Source organism: Herpailurus yagouaroundi, unplaced genomic scaffold (assembly GCF_014898765.1).
Source record: "Herpailurus yagouaroundi ecotype Mexico unplaced genomic scaffold, PumYag 216, whole genome shotgun sequence".
Classification (NCBI taxonomy): domain Eukaryota; kingdom Metazoa; phylum Chordata; class Mammalia; order Carnivora; family Felidae; genus Herpailurus; species Herpailurus yagouaroundi.
The window spans coordinates 6,898,932-6,918,019 of NW_024412447.1; the positions used below are offsets into that span (position 1 = coordinate 6,898,932).

At 43.9% G+C, this 19,088-nt stretch overlaps 1 protein-coding gene across 1 annotated transcript; it reads right to left on the minus strand.

Moving 5' to 3' along the window:
• Positions 1 to 1,545: 1,545 nt before the first annotated feature.
• Positions 1,546 to 18,295, minus strand: TRIM4 (tripartite motif containing 4). Its single transcript, XM_040456284.1, has 6 exons — positions 17,707 to 18,295; positions 12,673 to 12,768; positions 11,768 to 11,998; positions 6,973 to 6,995; positions 6,612 to 6,709; positions 1,546 to 3,246 (listed from the first exon to the last, which is right to left on the minus strand). Exons 1-6 carry the CDS (start codon positions 18,097 to 18,099, stop codon positions 2,663 to 2,665), a joined length of 1,425 nt encoding a protein of 474 aa, XP_040312218.1. The 5' UTR covers positions 18,100 to 18,295; the 3' UTR covers positions 1,546 to 2,662.
• Positions 18,296 to 19,088: the final 793 nt, after the last annotated feature.

A 19,088-nucleotide genomic window follows, 5' to 3' on the forward strand; every position in this document is an offset into this window, starting at 1 on the left:
AAATGTATTGTTCTTTATTAAAGGTACTACGTAAACCAGAATTCTAAGCCTCCACTTTGAGTTGCTCTTCACTTTAGGTTTCTCCTGCATGGTGTGTGCTGCGTGTGTTAGTAAACTGTTTTTCTCTTGTTAATCTGATTTCTTGTCAGAGGCCCAGCCAAAAACTTAAGACAGGTAGAGGTAAAGTTTGCCTCCCCTACGGTAGTATGACAGGGCTCATGAAGCCTTGAAAGAGGAGGAAATGGTCTGGAATCACTGCCACCAAAAATGTAAAAGGAAGTCAAGGGATGAAAAAATAAAGTTTGTTCACCAAGGAGTTCAAATAGTCCACTTGAAGTCAGAGAGCAAGACTTTGTAGCAGAACCAGTCAACCTGGCTCAACAGCCCAGGAGGAGGATGGAGGAAAGGTAGTAATGAGTTTCCCAAGGACTGGAAACGAGCAAGGCAGACACTGGGGGAAGTCCTGATGGGCAAGTGTATTTGCTTCCTAGGGCTCTGTGACAAGCCACAAACCAGCGGCTTAAAATAACAAAAGTTAATCATCTCACAGTTCTGGAGGCTAGAGGTCCCAAATCAAGGTGTTGGCAGGAGCATGTTCCTCCGGAACCTTCTAGGGAAGGGTTCTTCCTTGCCTTTTCCAGGTTCTAGCAGCCCTCAGCTGGCTTGTGGCAGCATGATGACACCAATCTCTCCCACAGTCATTTTCCCTGTGTCTTCACACAGCACCTCCGTGTGCACCACAGATTATTATTACTATTATTATTAGGGTGCCAGTTACATTGGGTTAGGGCCCACCCTAATGACCACATCTTAATTTCCAAATAAGGTCATATTCACAGGTAGGACTTCAAACTATCTTTTTAGAGGACCCAATGCAACTCCTAACAGCAAGTACTTTATTTTTTTTTTAATTTTTTTTTTCAAACGTTTATTTATTTTTGGGACAGAGAGAGACAGAGCATGAACAGGGGAGGGGCAGAGAGAGAGGGAGACACAGAATCGGAAACAGGCTCCAGGCTCTGAGCCATCAGCCCAGAGCCCGACGCGGGGCTAGAACTCACGGACCGCGAGATCGTGACCTGGCTGAAGTCGGACGCTTAACCGACTGCGCCACCCAGGCGCCCCAGCAAGTACTTTAGAAAGTTAAGGAGAATTCAGCAGAAATCACTGAATGAGGGGATTGCTCAGGCTGAAGAGAAAGACAAGCCAGGATGGGCAGAGACATAGGAGGGGAGGAGGGGTTAGGGAGGGTGCTATTAAATCACTGCCAGAAAGTCTACAGAAATCTGGGAGGAAACACATTAAAATGTTAGAAGTGGTGAAATTACCAATAACTTTCAGCTTTTTATACTTTTTGTATGTTCCGAATTTTCTACCATAAGTGGACAACTTTTACAGAGAGAAACAATCATTATTTTTAAAGTAACTACCCAGTTCCTGTCACAATCCTGAGAGCTTATACTCTAGAAAACAAAGATAAAATGAGGGAAAACACATATAAATGGATAAAAATGTGTAACAAAATAAAAACCCAACACGAAGATGTTGCTGACATGCAATCTGCATTCAATAAATGCTCACAAAGAGCATTACAAAAACCAGAAGCTTACAAAGACCAGAAAAGGGCACAGGCTTTTACCTCAGACTGATCTGGATTTAATCCCAGCATTCCCATTTGCCAGCCAAACAATACCGAGTGAGTTACCCCAAAGGTCTGTTTTCTTACTTGTAAAAAGAGGATTTTAATTTCCATCTCACACCAAGCTTCTGCAGGAGTCGTACAAGAGCATTAATGAAGAGGCCAGAAGTGCAGTGTGAATACTTGGCAAGTGCCTCCCAATGTTTTAGATGTGACATGAATACCTCGCATACACAACAGTAAGAATTTGACAGATGGAAACATAATCAACACTTGAGGGCGTAGGCATGGTCGGGTGAAAAAGAGTCATAGCCTGGGCAGAGTAAGGGAAGATTCCCTCAACTTTCTGATCGGGATGTATCAGTACTTACTGGAGAGTAGAGGAATTATGTGGCTGAGCAGAAACAGTCTACAAATTTCAGGAAAAGAGTCCATCCTATACAAAAATGCAACCTGAATTGCCTTGTACAGTGAGGGAACAGTAACCTCCTCTGACAAGAAATTGGGGATTAAGGAAATTCCAACAGTTCAACAGTGCTAGCAAAGCCCACGTTCCCTCTTCCTTTCCACTGTCACTGTGCTCTCCTCAGTTCCAAGACAGCTACTAACGTCAGAAGAGGGGCTGTGTCTCCTTAAACACCTCTTTTTTAAAGCTACATGATCTTTCCCCAGAAGCATCTTGGAACATTTCTCATCCCAGCTCATTGGCCAGAATTGCCTCGCATTGGGGAGAGCTGCCTCTCCTGAAGCACAGGGAGGGTGCACACCAAACAGCTCAATGAGGAAGAACCAGAAGAGGAGGAGGGACATGGGGCAAGTGGGTGCTGGAAAGGCCACCAACAGGCTCCACCATACTTTCTGTGCACAGCACACACAGGGAGCTGAACAAGACATCAAATTAGAATCTGAATGGACAGTACTGATGCGCTACCTGGACCAGTATGTACAGAGTGAAAGAAGAGGGCCAAGGGATCCATGTCCCCAGGCTAGGGTACAGGCAAAGATTCCTGGGCAGGGGAAGACTCATTTCCCACCAGTCACTGCTGGGATGACTAAAGATGCTAATGGACTCAACCAAAAAAATGGCCGGAGGCAGATGTGAGGACAAGAGAAAGTGTGTAGATGAGCTCCATCCACAGCGCTATAGAAGGAGATGTCCCCAGCCTCGTGATCTAGGAAAACTCCCACCCGGTGAAGAGCAGGCTCTTGCTTGGTAGGACTTACAGAAAAGCTTATTAGGGGTCGGTAGCCAGCAGAACTCCAACAAATAGCCCAGATTCCCACATGAGGGGACATTTTTGAACTATCAACAATCCCCATGATGTCCTCCCGACATACCCCCACGGCAATCTCCAGGCTATCTCGGCTCTCAACTTCCCAGTAATGTTTCCCTGAAGTGAAAACGTTTTTTCCCAAAACACAGGGTAAGTGCTGAAATCTTTCCACAGACTGTGTGGTCTTCGGAGGGGTCCTCCATCCACTAACATAGCCCCACGCTGAGGAAAACAATGGCCAAGAACTGGCTGATGCTCCATTTTTTACATATCTCCCTTCCTGGGAGAAGACAAGTTTGGGATGGGCTGTGTCTTCAGCTAGATTTACAGCCACTGCAGAGAAAATGAGAACAGAGATTTATAATGCAACAACTTACCACCAAACCTCCAGAAATGCCCCTTTTCCAGCTTCACCCCATCCTTCTCCTAACAAGAACTGTTAGGGATGAGATACCCCACTGCCTCTCAACTGATCCTCAGCTGGGTGTGGCCTTAGCAAAGTGAAATCTTCGTTTCCCTTCTGCTCTAAAAGATTAAGACCTAAAAACAGGGGGCTCATTATTTCATGGCCCCAAGTCTTCACAATCAGCATAAAGGTGGCAAAACACTAACAATTCTGACTTGTTGAATCAGGACCAGACCAAGATGGCTAACAGGCTGGTTCTTTGCCCTGGGACACAGAAAAGTCATCGTTAGCAAGTTTACTCTTTCCTGGTTCCAGCTGTTCACTGGGAAGCTCCACAGGCCCCTAACAGATCACTCAAAATGGAACTCACTATTCTGTGCCTTTCCATCCTCTTGAGACGAATACCCTTTCACATGCAGACATCTTGTCTTCTGTGTTCTCTGTGGTGTAACAGCACTACCTTCACCCAGACAACTCACACTTTGAAATCTTGAGGTTATCTGACTCCTCTCTCCCTCTGACCTTTGATGGCTTATTAGTCACCAAGTCCTATCAAATCCACCTTTGGAAATACCACCCAGGTTCCTTTCCTCCTCTGTGTCTTCACTGCCACTGTCTTCACTCAGACTTTCAGCACCTCCCACTTTAACGGTGTCTCTAACTTCCTCCCTGGCCTCCCTGCCTCCCAATTCTCTTCCCTCCCAGACTCTCCATGTCTCTCTAGTTTCTCAAGAGGATTTTTTAAATCAGAAATGGATGTTAGGTTTTGACAAATGTTTTTTCTACATCTACTGAGGTGATCATATAGTTTTCCCTTTTTCAGTTTTCTAATGTGGTGAATTACACTGATTTTTCAAATGTTAAACCAACCCTGCTTTTCTAGAATAAAACCCATTTGGTTGTGATGCATTATCTTTCAATATGTCGTTAGGTTCGATTTGCTAAAATTTTCTTTAGAATTCTTCTGTCTGTGTTCATAAGGGACGTTGATCTATAGACCTTTTCTCTCATAATGTCTTTGTCTGGTTTTGGTATCATGATAACGCAGGCTTCGTAGAATTATTTTTGAGAGAGAGAGAGAGACAGGGAGACACACAATCTGAAGCAGACTCCACGCTCTGAGCTGTCGGCACAGAGCCCGACACGGGGCCCGAACTCACAAACCGTGAGATTATGACCTAAGCAGAAGCTGGACACTTAACGGACTGAGCCTCCCAGGTGCCCCTGGAGATTTCTTTCTTAAATGTTTGGCGAATTCAGGGAAATATGATGTCATCTTTATTTTTCCATTGTAAGTAACGTCCTTTTTCTCTTCTTGCTTTGGAAATTTTCTCTTAACACTGGTTTTGGTGTAGTTTCCATCCTATTTCTTATTCTTTAGGGCTTGATGAGCTTATGCGATCTGTGGACTTAGGGTCTTCATCAAATTTGGAAAATTTTTGGCCATTATTTCTTCGGATATTTTTTCCTATCTCATCCCCATCCTGTTCATCTATTCAGGGACCCCAATTACCACATGTAAGGCTGCATGATATTGTCCCCCAGCTCACCAATGCTTTTTTCATTTTGTAAGGTCTTTTTCCCGAGCATTTCATTTTGTAGTTTCCACTGCTTCATCTTCAAGTTCACTCACCTATTTCTCTGTAATATCTAATCACGTATTAATCTCAACCAGTGTATTCTTTGCCTCAGTCACTGTGGTTTTATCTCCAGAGGTTTGATCTGGGATTTTTTAGATCTTCCACGTCTCCAAATGCCTCTTTACAGGATAGTTATAATAACTGTATTATAAAGTCCTTTGGAGCTTATTTTAATATCTGGATCAATCCTGGTCAGTCTCAATCGATTATTCTTATTATGGGTCATGCCTTCCTAACTTTTTGCATACCCGGTAATCTTTGATTGGATACCAGGCATTGTGAACTTAGATTGTTAGGTACTCATTTTTAAAATTCTCATGGTTTGTCTCAGGATAAAGTTACTTGGAAATAATGTGATCCTTTTGGGTCTTAAGCTCATGACTTTTAAGGTGGGCCCAAAGCAGTACTCAGTGTAGGGTTAATTACTCTCTACTAATGAGGCAAGATTTTCCCAGGAATTAGGAGTTTTCCAGTCTGGCTGGTAGGCACAGGCATTGTCTAGGCCCTGTGGGAGCACCAGGAACTGTTCCTTCTAATCATTTTGGAAACGGCCTTCCTCAGCCTAAGGTAGTTTTTCACAAGCATATGCTAAGCATTACTCTGCTGAATACTCAGGGGGCACCTCCATAGATCATCAGGGTTCTCTCTATAGACGGCGCTCTCCTCACCAATACTCTGCCCAGTACTCTGCAAGTTCTCACTGCTTTGTTCTCCCTGGACTCAGCCCCATTCCTCAGCCTGGCTCCACCTCCACTACCCCTCCCTGCAGTAGCCTGAAAGCTCTTTCAAGGCTAGAGGCTGGAGCCATCATAGAGCTCACCTCATTTGTTTCACATTTTTCAGGGGTCCTTGGCCTGCACTGCCTGATATCCAGGGTTGGGAAAACTGTTCTCTTCATGTACTGTATCTGTTTTCTTTTAGTTTTCTTAGTTAGCTAAGTTTTAGGCTGAGGAGTAAATCCAGTCCCCATTACTTCATTTTAGCTGGAAGTAGACACCTACCACATGGAGATGTGCATGTGAGAACCAACTATGTAGTTCTGACAACACCTATGTGCCTTGGTGTTTCCCTGGAGATCCAGTAAGTTTACCTTCAGACTTTCCTATGCTCATCTTCTCAACCTCAGCTCCTGCCTTTTCCCACAATGCACCTTATGGTTTAGTCACATTGGATACCCTCCCCTCCATTTCCTCCACACCTTGGTTCACACTGCTCCCTCTGGTTACATGAATATGCCTCCATTTTCTACTTGGCAAACTCCTACTCATGCCTCAAACCCCAGATCAATGTCACCTGTGTGTGAAAACCCCCCACTTCACCCCCAACAGAGCTCTTTCTCTGTACTTCCATAATATTTTATTCATACCACCATAAACAGTAGATCCCACTATGTTGCAGTAAGTGATATGGGTCTGCCTCTCCAGTTTGCTTAAATTCTTAGGCCTTTTTCTTTCTGTATCACTGGCACCTTATAACCCACAGTATATGTTAAGTAAATGCTTCTTGAATGAAGCACATATCCATGTATTCCTAAGTAGTTTTTACCACTTTTCATGCTAGCTGTATGCTCTGTTTCCTCTTTCCTTTCCAGGCTTTTCTCATTGCTTATTCTCTTATTTTAAAGATTTCTAGGGAGCTCCAACCTTGCTCACCTTGGAATCGCTTCAGCATTTCCTTCATCATGGGTATCTTGCACACAGTCTTCACTGTTAGAACTTCAGGAGAATAGTTCACATCCTGGTTCTCACTCCTAAGAAAAGTACAGAGGGTTGCTCTTCTTAAAGGGGACAACTCAGGCAGCCAAGACCCCCAACTCCTGCGGAAGGTTCCAAGCCCAAAGCTCACACCACCACTCTCCCATTCCCCCTTGCAAAAGTCAACGGTAAAATCCTTCCTCCATGGACTCCCAGGGTGTGCCCAGACTGTTCTATGGAGCCCGGGCCTGTTTCCCCTCTCCTCAGCGTGTATCTTCACCATTCCACTCAGGCCCCATAAGAAAGCAGCTGCTCATACCTGGTCAACACATCTTTTGGATTCTGTGAAGAGAAGAAAAACATAAGTAAGTTATGCCCCTTCCTCCTGAGATCTGGTACTCAACTTCGGGAGCAGGTATTTTTCTGTCAACCGCTTTTGTCAATATCATGTATGCTCTCATGCTGCCAAAGCCAATGGACTGATACATGGAGTCTTTTTCTTCATGTGACCTCTCTGCACCATCTGACAATGTTAACCAATCCCTGAAACCCTATTCTTTCTCCTTTGCCACCATGACACTAACTCTCTCCTGGCTTTTTGCCTACTTCTCCATCTATTCTCTTTCAGACACAGACATTAACAAGTGTTGCTTGAGGATGTGGTAGGAACATAAAATGGTTCAGCCACTTTGGAAAACAGTTTGGCAATTTCTAAAGAATTAAATATAAATATATGACACAGCCCAACAATTCTGCTCCTACTATCTACCCAAGAGAAATGAAAATGTATGTCCACACAAAGAATGTCAGGCAAATGTTCACGGCAGCATCATTCCTAATAGCCAAAAGGTGGAAACAACCCAAATGTCCATCAACTGAAAAGACAAACAAAACGTGGTATAGTCTACGATGAAATACTATTCAGGGATAAAAGAAAAAAAAGGAATATAAATACAATACTAATATATGCTATAACACGAATGAACCTCAAAGACATTATAAATGAAAGATTCCATACACAAAAGACCACATTATTATATGACTCTGTTTATATGGTATATTTCAAAAAGGGAAATCTATAGAGTCAGAAAGTAAGTTGTCTAGGGGCTGGAAGCAGGAACAGAGATTAACTATAAATAAGCACAAAGTGATCTTACTGGGGTGATGGAAATGCTCTAAAACTGGACTTTGGTAAGGTTTCCACAACTAGGGAAAATTATAAAAATCACTTATTTAATGATAATACACTTTTAAGTGTATGGGTATATGTATGGGTGAATTATAAGATATGTACATTACACCTCAAGAAAGCTTTAAAAAAAAACAAGTGTATCAAAATGGTTAATTACCACATGAAAAAGTGCTCAACCACATTAGTCATTTGCAAAATTCATCTACCCTTTGGAAGGAGGAAAGGGGTGCTGACTGAGGGCCTGAGCTAACATTCTATACCATTCAGCTAAAAGTAAAGAGCTGACAATTCTAAGCACTGATGATCACACAGAGCCACTGATCTCTCTCACACTGCAAGTAACAGTGTAAACTGATACAATCACTTTGGAAAACAGTTTGGAATCATCCGTTTGGAACCAACAGATGCCCTGTGACTCGGAATTGCTTTCACAGGTACATAACTGACAGAAATGTGGACACACGTACACCAAAAAAGACATGTTCATAACTGCTTTTTTGTAACAATAAAAACTAGAAACAGGGGCGCCTGGGTGGCGCAGTCGGTTAAGCGTCCGACTTCAGCCAGGTCACGATCTCGCGCTCCGTGAGTTCAAGCCCCGCGTCGGGCTCTGGGCTGATGGCTCGGAGCCTGGAGCCTGTTTCCGATTCTGTGTCTCCCTCTCTCTCTGCCCCTCCCCCGTTCATGCTCTGTCTCGCTCTGTCCCAAAAATAAATAAACGTTGAAAAAAAAAAAAAAAAACTAGAAACAACCCACATTTTGCTAACAGTAGAGTGAATGGTATTTTTGGTATATTAGTACCATGGAATACTACAGAACAGGGCCTTCAACCTGGCACTATTAACATTTGGGGCTGGAAAAGTTTTTGCTGGGAGCTGGGGGGGAGGTGTCTTCTGTGCATTATAGGATGTATAGCAGCATCCGTGGCCTCTACACGCCAGACGCCGGTAGTAGCCACCCTCACGTTGTGACAACAAAAATGTCTCCAGCACTGCCCCCTGGGGGAGCAAAATCCCTCCTGGTTGAGAAGTTGTACACAGTGATGGCAACAAATGTCTGCTGCCACCTACGACAGCCTGGGTGAACTTCACAACACAATGTGGAGCAAAAGCAGCAAATACTGAAAGAGTTGTACTCAGAAACAGACAGAACAGTGTGAGAAGTCTGGAGGGAGAACACCCTCAGGGAGAAGGGAAGGGGTGTTGACTGGGGCACGCAGAGGGCGCCTGGCAAGCTATTCATGTTCTATTACGTGACTTGGCTGGTGGTTCCGTGGGTGGGTCACTTGGTGATAATCTGTCAGGTTTATGATTTATGCATTTTCCTCTATGGATGTTATATTAAAATGTTTTTAAACATGTTTATTTTGTTATGACAGTAAAAATGATGTTGCCCGAATCCATGGACACAAACGATACTTAAAGGTGAAAGTATAGTTTAAAAACATTTACCAGCAGGGGCACCTGGGTGGCTCAACCGGTTAAGTGTTCAACTCTTGATTTCAACTCACAGCTCATGAGGAGATCAAGCCCTGCATCAGGCTCTGTACTGACAGCACGGAGCCTGCTTGGGATTCTCTTTCTCCCTCTCTCTCTGTCTCTCTGCCCCTCCCCTGCTCACACACACACACACACACACACACACACTCTCTCTCTGTCTCAAAATAGATTAAAATAAACTATAAAAAATATAAGTAAATAAATAAATAAATTTACCAGCAAACAAAAGGGTCAATGTAGATGAGCTAGGCATGCCAGCTCCAGAGGCTGAGAAAGAACTATAGAGCAAACCCAAGAACTAATAAAAAAAAAAAAACAATAACAAAAACAATAAAAGCAGATATTAATGATTTCACTGCATTATTTGTAGTGGTAATGGTGTTGGGACAACCTGGGTTTCCAACTTTGGAAGAAGGAACTGACAAAATGTGGTAGGTAGACACGTGGGTTCAACGTACTGTATAGATAGCAACAGGAATGGATCTTAAAACATAGTACCTAAGGGGCACCTGGGTGGCTCAGTTGGTTAAGCGTCCGACTTCGGCTCAGCTCATGGTCTCACATTTCGTGGGTTTCAGCCCCACATCGGGCTCTGTGCTGACAGCTCAGAGCCTGGAACCTGCTTCAGATTCTGTCTCGTTTGGGGCGCCTGGGTGGCGCAGTCGGTTAAGCGTCCGACTTCAGCCAGGTCATGATCTCGCAGTCCGGGAGTTCGAGCCCCGCGTCGGGCTCTGGGCTGATGGCTCAGAGCCTGGAGCCTGTTTCCGATTCTGTGTCTCCCTCTCTCTCTGCCCCTCCCCCGTTCATGCTCTGTCTCTCTCTGTCCCAAAAATAAATAAACGTTGAAAAGATTCTGTCTCGTTCTCTCTCTCTATCTCTGCCCCTCCCCCTCACACTCTGTCTCTCAAAAATGAATGTTAAAAAAAATTAAAAGAAAACAAAAACATAGTGCCTAAGAAGCAAGAGATGGAATGCAACAAGATTAAATCATTGCATAAATTAAAAATACATAAACCAAAGCAATACTGTACATTGTATAAGAACACATGGAAATGAAAAGATAAAAATTAGGTACAACAGAATTTTTTTTCAATATTTCCATAGTTCTTTTTTTTAAGGTGTCTATACAGTTCTAAGAAGAAAAGAAGTGAGTTATAGGCTAAAAATGATGAAATAAAGGAAAAATAGATGGATAAGTGAATAGATTAGTAAAATAAGTTCTCTTAGGCTGAGATTCTATAATCCAGTTCTGTCTTCTTTAATCATTTCCCTACCGTTGCACTTATATTGGCTGATATATATTTTGTAAGTATTCTGCTGGTTCATGCATATCTTTGAGGTTTCAGATTCTGAGTAGATATTAAACCTCTATTTAAAAAATTGTTCCAATGTGTTATTTCAAAGATTCTGCTGAATATACATTTGGATATGTAACTGGAACATCGTGGCTTAAGCAAGCTGTAAAAGTTGTAGACCATTCTTGGAAATGATTACATTAACATAAGCTATAATACCCTTCCCCTAGCAATTTCTTGCTGAAAATAACTGGTGAGTGGGTCCATGTGTCTCTCTTCCTTAAAGGTATAGCAGAATGTTGTATCCTGATGAGGAAAAAAGAGTAATCACAGACTGAAGCGCTCTTCAACAATTCTTTCCTCCTCAGTCACATGATGTGGAAGAGAGATTCTGAGGGATCTAAGATGGTTACAAGTATTGGATCCTATCCAAAAACTGAAAGAACCTATAAGGATACTTTACTTGCTGAGGATATAAAGGTAAAGATTATATAATAAACTGCCTTAAAGTCCCAAATCTAAGTGCTAATGAATTACTTTTTTTTTTTTTAAGGAGGCTTCATGCCCAAATGGGGCTTGAACTCACAGCCCTGAGATCAAGAGTCACATTTTCTATTGACTGAGCCAGCTAGGCACCCCTAAGTGCTACCAAATTAGAATTATAACTTTTTAACAGTTGCTAGATATTAGAAATTATTTAAATGAATATACCTATCAAAATCTGAGGCTAAGAGCAAAGTTATTATCAAGCTATGATTATAATGATTAAAAATTAGTAAGGAAGACAAATTTATCTTAAAAACTACTGATACAGTTATCTCCTTGGTGATTGTAGGTTTGCTTTATTTTACTATTTTAACAAAGAGTCATAAATGTATAAGTAACATGAATGGAAAAGTCTTAGATGTGCTTCAGACCCGAGGCAAACCAAGTGAACCTGGGTATCTCCACAGCACCTGAGCTCAGCATACCTAAATGTTGCATTAATTTCCTCTGAATGGTGAATCTTTGACTCTTTAATTGTATAGTGACAGTAGTAACACAATTATCAACAGAGAGAACACATTTCCTCTATTAAACCCACTCACCAGGAAAGACAAGAGGGAGTTCAGTGTGTGACTGTCTCACCTGCAGCAACTCCAGGGTGGGGCTCTGGCTCTTCCTCCCGACCTCTAAGATGAGCTGCTTCAAGGAAGTGATCGTCTGATGGAGCTTTAACGTGTTCTCATTCTGTTTCTTCTTCGTCTCTTCTTCTTCTTTGCTCAGTCTCTGAAGAAACAGTTGCTCTTCTTCGGCCAGGAAGTGGTGCAGCTTTGCAAACTCTGCACCGAATCTCATTCGCTGGTTCTTCATCTTCTCCTACGGCCACATGACACTTGCTCAATCCTTGTCCTGCCCTTGCTCCTAAATTCCATGCACGTGACTCCCCAACAGTCCATGGCCCCTCCATCCCAATCACCTCCTCCAGAAAGCCCCTGCCCACCCTCCACAAATTCCCGCTAATTTATTTATACTCACTTGGTATCTTTGTACTGGCCTGTATAGTATTAGTTCATTCTTTGTGACACTTGAGGCTCTACTACTGACAGCAATGCCTTGTTTGTGTACTTTTTAAACTAAAACACACTTTCACATCTATTACTTAGTTTAGCCTCCAGAATACCTACTGTTTGGTCTCATTAAGCTTTAGATGTGCTTCTGTGCGTGCGCATCACGCCTCCCAACTAGACCAGTATCTCTGAAAGCAAAGTCCATTTACTTTCCACGATGCCATGGACTCAGACCACCCATAACCTAGGGAGTATATTTAGGAAAAAGTGGGAAGGAGAGGGGTACCGCCTTAGAGAGATGGGGATGAAGTATGTGGTACTCCCATCGCCCAAAGCCACAGGTCAGTAGAGACACACACTTCCTGATCTATCACCTTATCTGCAAGGGGCCTGACCACTCTTAACATCATGCAAGCTCCTCCCAACAATACCGAAGGGTCTCAGGGGCAAGAAAGGCTCAACCGATTCTGCTATTGCTATTACCTTCCACTCAGTAGCATTTTTCACTTCCATGTCCTGCAAATGCATGGCTTTCTTCATCTTGGCCGTCAGACTACACTGAGTCTCAAGAAGTTTCTCCTGCGAGCAGAAACACATATCAGAAAGCATCTCCGCAAACATCTTGCTTGTTCAAGAGCTGAACAGGCAATGAGATTGAGAAAACGTTGAAGACAGTTACAGAATTAGGCATAAAAAGTATTCTGATCTGAAATCTTTGCAATACTCTATAGAGCCTGCCTATTAAGTTGGCAAAAAATGAAAACTGTTAGAGGCTTAATAAATACCTTGTACTGGTGAGGGAGGCCTCTGACACTGTAATAGTAGGAGACTTTTGTAAAAAGGTGCCATCCTTTTGAAGGGCAACTTACAGGATTTAAAACCATCTGAAATGTGCATAATCCTACTTCCAATAATCTGTGCAACAAGACACTAGCAAAAATAATATGTATAGGAATGTTCACTGCAGCAGTATTCATTATCCATTCATAGGGAATTATTAAATAAATTATGGTATATTGATACTCTGTGCCAATCTTAGGTAGCTCTCTCTATATATTGATGTGTTTTATTAAGTAAAAAAACTACACTGTAAAACAATAGTATTGTATAATTCTGTTTTGAAAAGAACAAATACGCATGTACCTGTGCATGGATGTGTGTATTTAAATAGAAGAAAAATCTGGAAGAACATACACCTAAAGATTAACACTGGTTATTTCTGGGGAATAGAAATGGCTTGGAAGTTTGGGAGGGTGGGGACTAAAACTTTTATGAATTTCGGTCTTGATTTTAGAATTTAACAACCTGAATGAGCTATTAAAAAGTAAAAGGAGCCAATCAGCATTAACAAAAATGGCTGTGGAGGAGCAGCACCTGGTAGCATAAGGTCAGACATGACCTCAGACAGAAGCACACAGGTTAGACACACACACACACACACACACACACACACACACACACACACACGAGGAAAACCAGCAAGAACAGATGACCAAATGGCTGTGAGAGAAAGGAATCCAGATTTTGCCCCTGGGTTCTGGCTTGACAACTAGAAGGACTGTGGTCTATTTACCAAATAAGGAAATACAGGGAAATGAGCAGTATGTAAATGGAAGGGGGGGAATTAAATTCGACTTTACTAAATTGAGTTTGGAGGGGAGGCGTCCCTGATGAGTACAGTTAACAGTTAAGGGTCAAGAGATCTGAGCTGCAGAAGTAGATTGAGGGGGGAGGGTTAGAGCACAGGCAGCAGGTGCAGCCAGGGTGTGAGTAAAATCCCCCAGTAAGAGTCTATCAAGAAGGCAATACAGGCTGGAACAAGGAACAACCACACTTAAGGGGTGTGCAGAGGACAAAAACCCTGCCAAGAAGCTAAGCTGAGTGGTGGTTGGTGAAAAACCCAGAGAGGATGGTTTCTCATACACCAAAGGAAGAGAAAATTTAAATAAAAACCAGTGAATACCATCAAATGCTGAAGAGTGGCCTAGGGCAGCTTTCTGGAAGTGTGAATATGTGTCAAAATAAAAAGCTAAAAGGAAAAAAAAATGAACAGAACTAAGAAATAAGCAGGGCAAGTTTTTTTTTTTCTTCCCTAGGAGAATAATGAAAACCAGTCGGTGTCACTTTTCTTCCCACACTTACAAATGACAATGTCTACAGCAAAATGAAGTCATTGGAAAGAGCGACACCACCAAAACTGGTGAAGGTGGGGAGCTGCCAGAGCTCCCCCACGGCCACATGGTGCTGGTGGCTGTGCGAAACAGAACCACCACTCTGGGGAAAGGTCCGGCGTCAAACTAAGCATACATCAAGCCCAGGCCCAGCAGTACAACTTCTAGATACGGGAAACATGAAAGTGTGCATCTATAAAAATACCTCTGTGAGAATACTCATACCAGCTTTATTCATAAAAGCCAAAAACTGGAAACAGCCCAGGTATGCAGTGATGGAAAGATGGATGGAATACGACTCAGCAGGAAAAAGAAACAGGCTACTGATATGCACAAAATGGGTGAATCTCAAAATCGATACGCTGCGCAAAAGGAGCCCATATATAGGAGTACAGACTATTCTTCCCACTTTCATGTTTGCTTGGAAATTGCATAGTGAAATGTTGGAGGGAGCAGATGAAGCTAGGTTGCAAAGGGATTCCATTCACATGAAGTTCCACAACAGGCAAAAATAATCGTCAGTGCAAAAAGATTAGAACAGTAGCTGGGTTGGGAAGAGGGAGCAGATTAACTGGGAGAGAGGATGGAGGAGCTTTCTGCAGTGATGACAATGTTTTGTTGTTTGTTTTTTTTTTTTGTCTTAAGATTTAAGTAAGCACCACACCCAATGTGCAGTTCGAATTTACAACCCTGAGATCAAGAGTTACACGCTCCCCTGACTGAGCAGCCAGGCGCCCCAGTAATCTTTATCGTCTTTATCTTAAGAAGGGCTTAGGGTGCCCAGGTGTATGCATTTGTCAAAGCTCAGCAAATGTACACTAAAGATGTGCATATTTAATTATATTAAATGTGACTTCAAAAACCACCACTAATGCTAAATGTGGTTGGTTGGCGGTAAGCTTGCTAAAGTATAGGAGGAAGTGGACTATCTGCAATTAACTTTAAATGCCTCAAAAGGAAACAAGAATTGATGGATGCAGAGAACAGACAGATGGATAGATAGGTGATAAACAGAGTAAAATGCTAATGGCAGAACCTAGATGTGGGTATACTGGTATTATAAACTTCGTCAAACATTCATGTTTGCTTGGAAATCACATAGTGAAATGTCGGGGGGGTGGATAAAATTAGGTTGTCAAGGACTTCCTATAGTTCTGTTATACGTCACAAAATCACCTGTGTTATTTTCTTTCTTACACTATGCTTTCTAATATTATATAATCTACTTATTTCCTCTAGTTGTTAAATAGGTATATAATCCTGCTATTTGGAAAGCTATTTCAAGTAATTTTATTCCTTTATCAATTATACAACTGCCACTCTGTAATCACTGTCAACTTCGATGTATATGGGAGGACTGCAATCAGATAAGTAGTTCTTTTGAATGTGATCAAGATTTTTTTTTAAGTTTTCACTTTTGTTTAATCATGAAAAAAATATTGGGGTGCCTCGGTGGCTCAGTCAGTTAAGCATCCAACTTCAACTCAGGTCATGATCTCACGGTTCATGAGTTCAAGCCCCGTGTCAGCCTCTGTGCTGACAGCTTAGAGCCTGGAGCCTGTTTCAGATTCTGTGTCTTCCTCTCTTTGCCCCTCCCCCAATCGCACACTGTGTCTTTCTCTCTCAAAAATAAACATTTTTTAAAATGTTTACAAATAATAATGAAAAAATATTTTAAATAGAATTTTTCAATTTTTAAAAGCCCTTAACAATTCCAGTATTTGTGAATTATCCTGTATTGCTGGTTGTATTCCAAGATTCTACCTAAGTCTTTTTGAATCCTACTACAATTGAGATCTGAAAAGGGCCCCTGAATGAAAATAGTAATTCCAGGGAGATTAGAAAAATCCTTCCCTACAATAACAGAAACTGCCAGGAGGTGGCAGGAGGGCAACACCAAGCAGTTCAAACTTAACTGCCACCTTCCTCTCTCCCTCTACCCTCCAAAAATATTAAGCACTTCCAGTCCTCTCACATTGATCACATGCCATTCCAAGCAGCCATGCTGAATATGCTGTTCCTTTGGCCTGAATATCCTCTCCTTTACCTATCATACTCACCCTTCAAAAGTGAGTTCATGTTCAACTCTGTGAAGCCATTTCTCCTCAGACCTTCCATGTACTCGATACAAACTTGAATAACTCACTTACATACTGAACTTATTGGTCTACATGCTTATGTACCCTACAAGACAAGGCTCCTGTCCTTCTTATCCATTTATGTCCAGATTCTAGAACAATGCCTGGCCTACAGTAAGCATAAATAAAGGTTACTGAGTGAAGGGGTGGATGTATATAGTTCATAGTGCTACTTTGCATATTTCCTGTTTGTAGTCAGTTGATAAAACTGTATGGCATTTTATAGTTTACAAAATACTTTAACTTGTATCATTAAACTCGTGTTTTCAACCAGTCCTTACTAGATACCAATTCTGTTGGAGACCACTGGAGTTACAGCATCAGTATAGAAGGGGGTAGGGCTACTCTGGAAAGGATGATGAAGGAAGGTCTTCAAGCTAAAAGCTAAAAAGATGTAAAGGATGGAAGGTGTGGGTAGAGAAAGAGAACAGACTTGAAACAAAAGAAGGCAGTGTGGCTGGAGTAAAGTAAGATAAACTGCTTTATTCAACTGAAGCGCCTTAATCCATAAAATAGGCAGGACAGATTAATCTCCAAATTCAAACAGTAAGTGATTTTTCCCAACTGATGAAGGAAGCTTGTATCAAATCCCGGCCTCGCACTTCAAGCCAGGCTTTTCCCAAATCATCAGTTGTCTATAAACCCTGTAGATATACACCTGCACTGTCCAATACAGCATCCATTAGCCAGGTGAGCACCCAAACTGTGGATAGTCCGAATTGACATGTGCTGTAAACGTAAACACAGATTTCAAAGTCCTATTACGAAAAACGTAACTAAAATGTCTCACTGATAACTTTTCATAGCGATTGATGTCAAATGATAACACTTTGGAAAACTGGGTTAAATAAAACATATTATTAAAATTAGCATCACCCGTTTCTTTTAACCACTAGCAAAGTTTTATTACATCGTGTTTCTATTGGGCGGCACTGGTATACACCCCCTCGGTATGACTGTCTTAAACTAGGAGCTCCCAAAGGCCAACACTTTGAAAATTCTATGCAGACCCTCCCCATCTCAGTTTTAACCCCAACTCTGAGATCTGTGTGTCGCTTAATTTCTTCGCACAGGTGGTGGGGGGCGGGGGAGGTCGTACTTCCAATGGGCATTGCAGCCACCTCGTAGGTCTCTCATGACAATGGCCTACGACATGACATGACAATGGTATTCCGGGAATACCGGCAGCCCCGCTACGGCCGGCTCACCCGGTAGCTGGCGAAGGCCTCGTCGATGGGCGCCATGGTGTGCGTCTGGTGCTCCTGCGACTCCCTGCACACCAAGCACACGGGCCGCTGGTCGTCCTCGCAGAAGAGCCGCAGCGCTTCCCAGTGGCGGCCGCACAGGCCGGGGGGCACGGGGCCCTGACGCCGGCGCCGCGTCTTCTCCGTCAGCCGGGCCAAGGCCCAGTTGGGCCGCAGCGCCGCGGGCGCCGACGGCTGCCGGCACTCAGGACAGGGGAACGCGCCGCCGCCCGGCGCCCAGCTGCGGTGCAGGCAGCCGCGGCAGAAGTTATGGCCGCACTCGATGGACACCGGGTCCTCGAAATAGTCCAGGCAGATGGAGCAGGTCAGGTCTTCCTGGAGGTCTTCGGCTTCCATGCCGATTCTCCGCCCCGGGGTCGGGGTCCGACGCGAGGCGAGGGACTGCGGGCGGCGGGGAGGGGAAAGTGCCGTCCCTCCTCCGGGGCCTCGGGACAAGTCCCGGCGCGCGCGGGCCAACCGGCGGCCCCTCTGCGCGCGCCGCGGGGCCCGAGCGCGAGCCCGACAGCCTCGGGGTTTCGGCTACTAGAGGGCGCCGCGGGGCACGACGGGACGCGGGCTGCCCCTCGGGCCAACAATAGAGATGCGGAACTTGCTCCGGGACGCCTAGAGAGGACCGGAGGAGCCCTCGCGAGCCGAAGCTGGAGGAGCAAAGCGAGGCGGCGCTAAGGAGTTTGGCCTGTCCTTCACGTTGGAGAGGTGAGGTCAAGTTCTGGCGTCCTTGGCTAGCTGCAGTCGGGCGGGCATTCTGGGAGTGCTGCAGCGCCAGGGCCTGGGGTGAGGGAGGTCTGTGCAGCTGGGCGTGGAGTGGGGGCGAATGAGGCGCCGGGCCAGTTTAGTTAGGCTTGCTCTCCCTGAAGTCCGTTCTTTCCATTCAGCCTTCATTCTTGGCCTCCACTCTCAAGAGCTAGTCGAGTTTTTGGAAAGGCAGGATTTCCTGCTGCCCCCGCGAAGCCCACCTACTCTCCTGGTGTTGGGTGAATTGGAGAGCCAGTATTCCAGGAGGGGAGCAGGAAAGGGAGCGTTTAGCCGCCCACGAGCTAGTGGGGTGATAGCTGGTCGCCCTGCCACCCTGATTTCCCTCTCTTTCTTCCCAAGCACCCGAGACAAACACCAGGTAAAGGAAGCCCATTCTTTGAGCATGGGACACGTTCACCCAGCGCAGATGGGGCTTCTAACAGTTAAGTCAGGGTAAAGAATCTCGGGCTAGATGATCTTACCCACATCGGACACTTCCCACCGGTGTCTTCGGTGGTTCAACTCCTAGGAGGTCTGTGGGTATGGGATGCGCTAAGCCATCTCGGGGTGATCCGCTGAGTGGCTGTTAT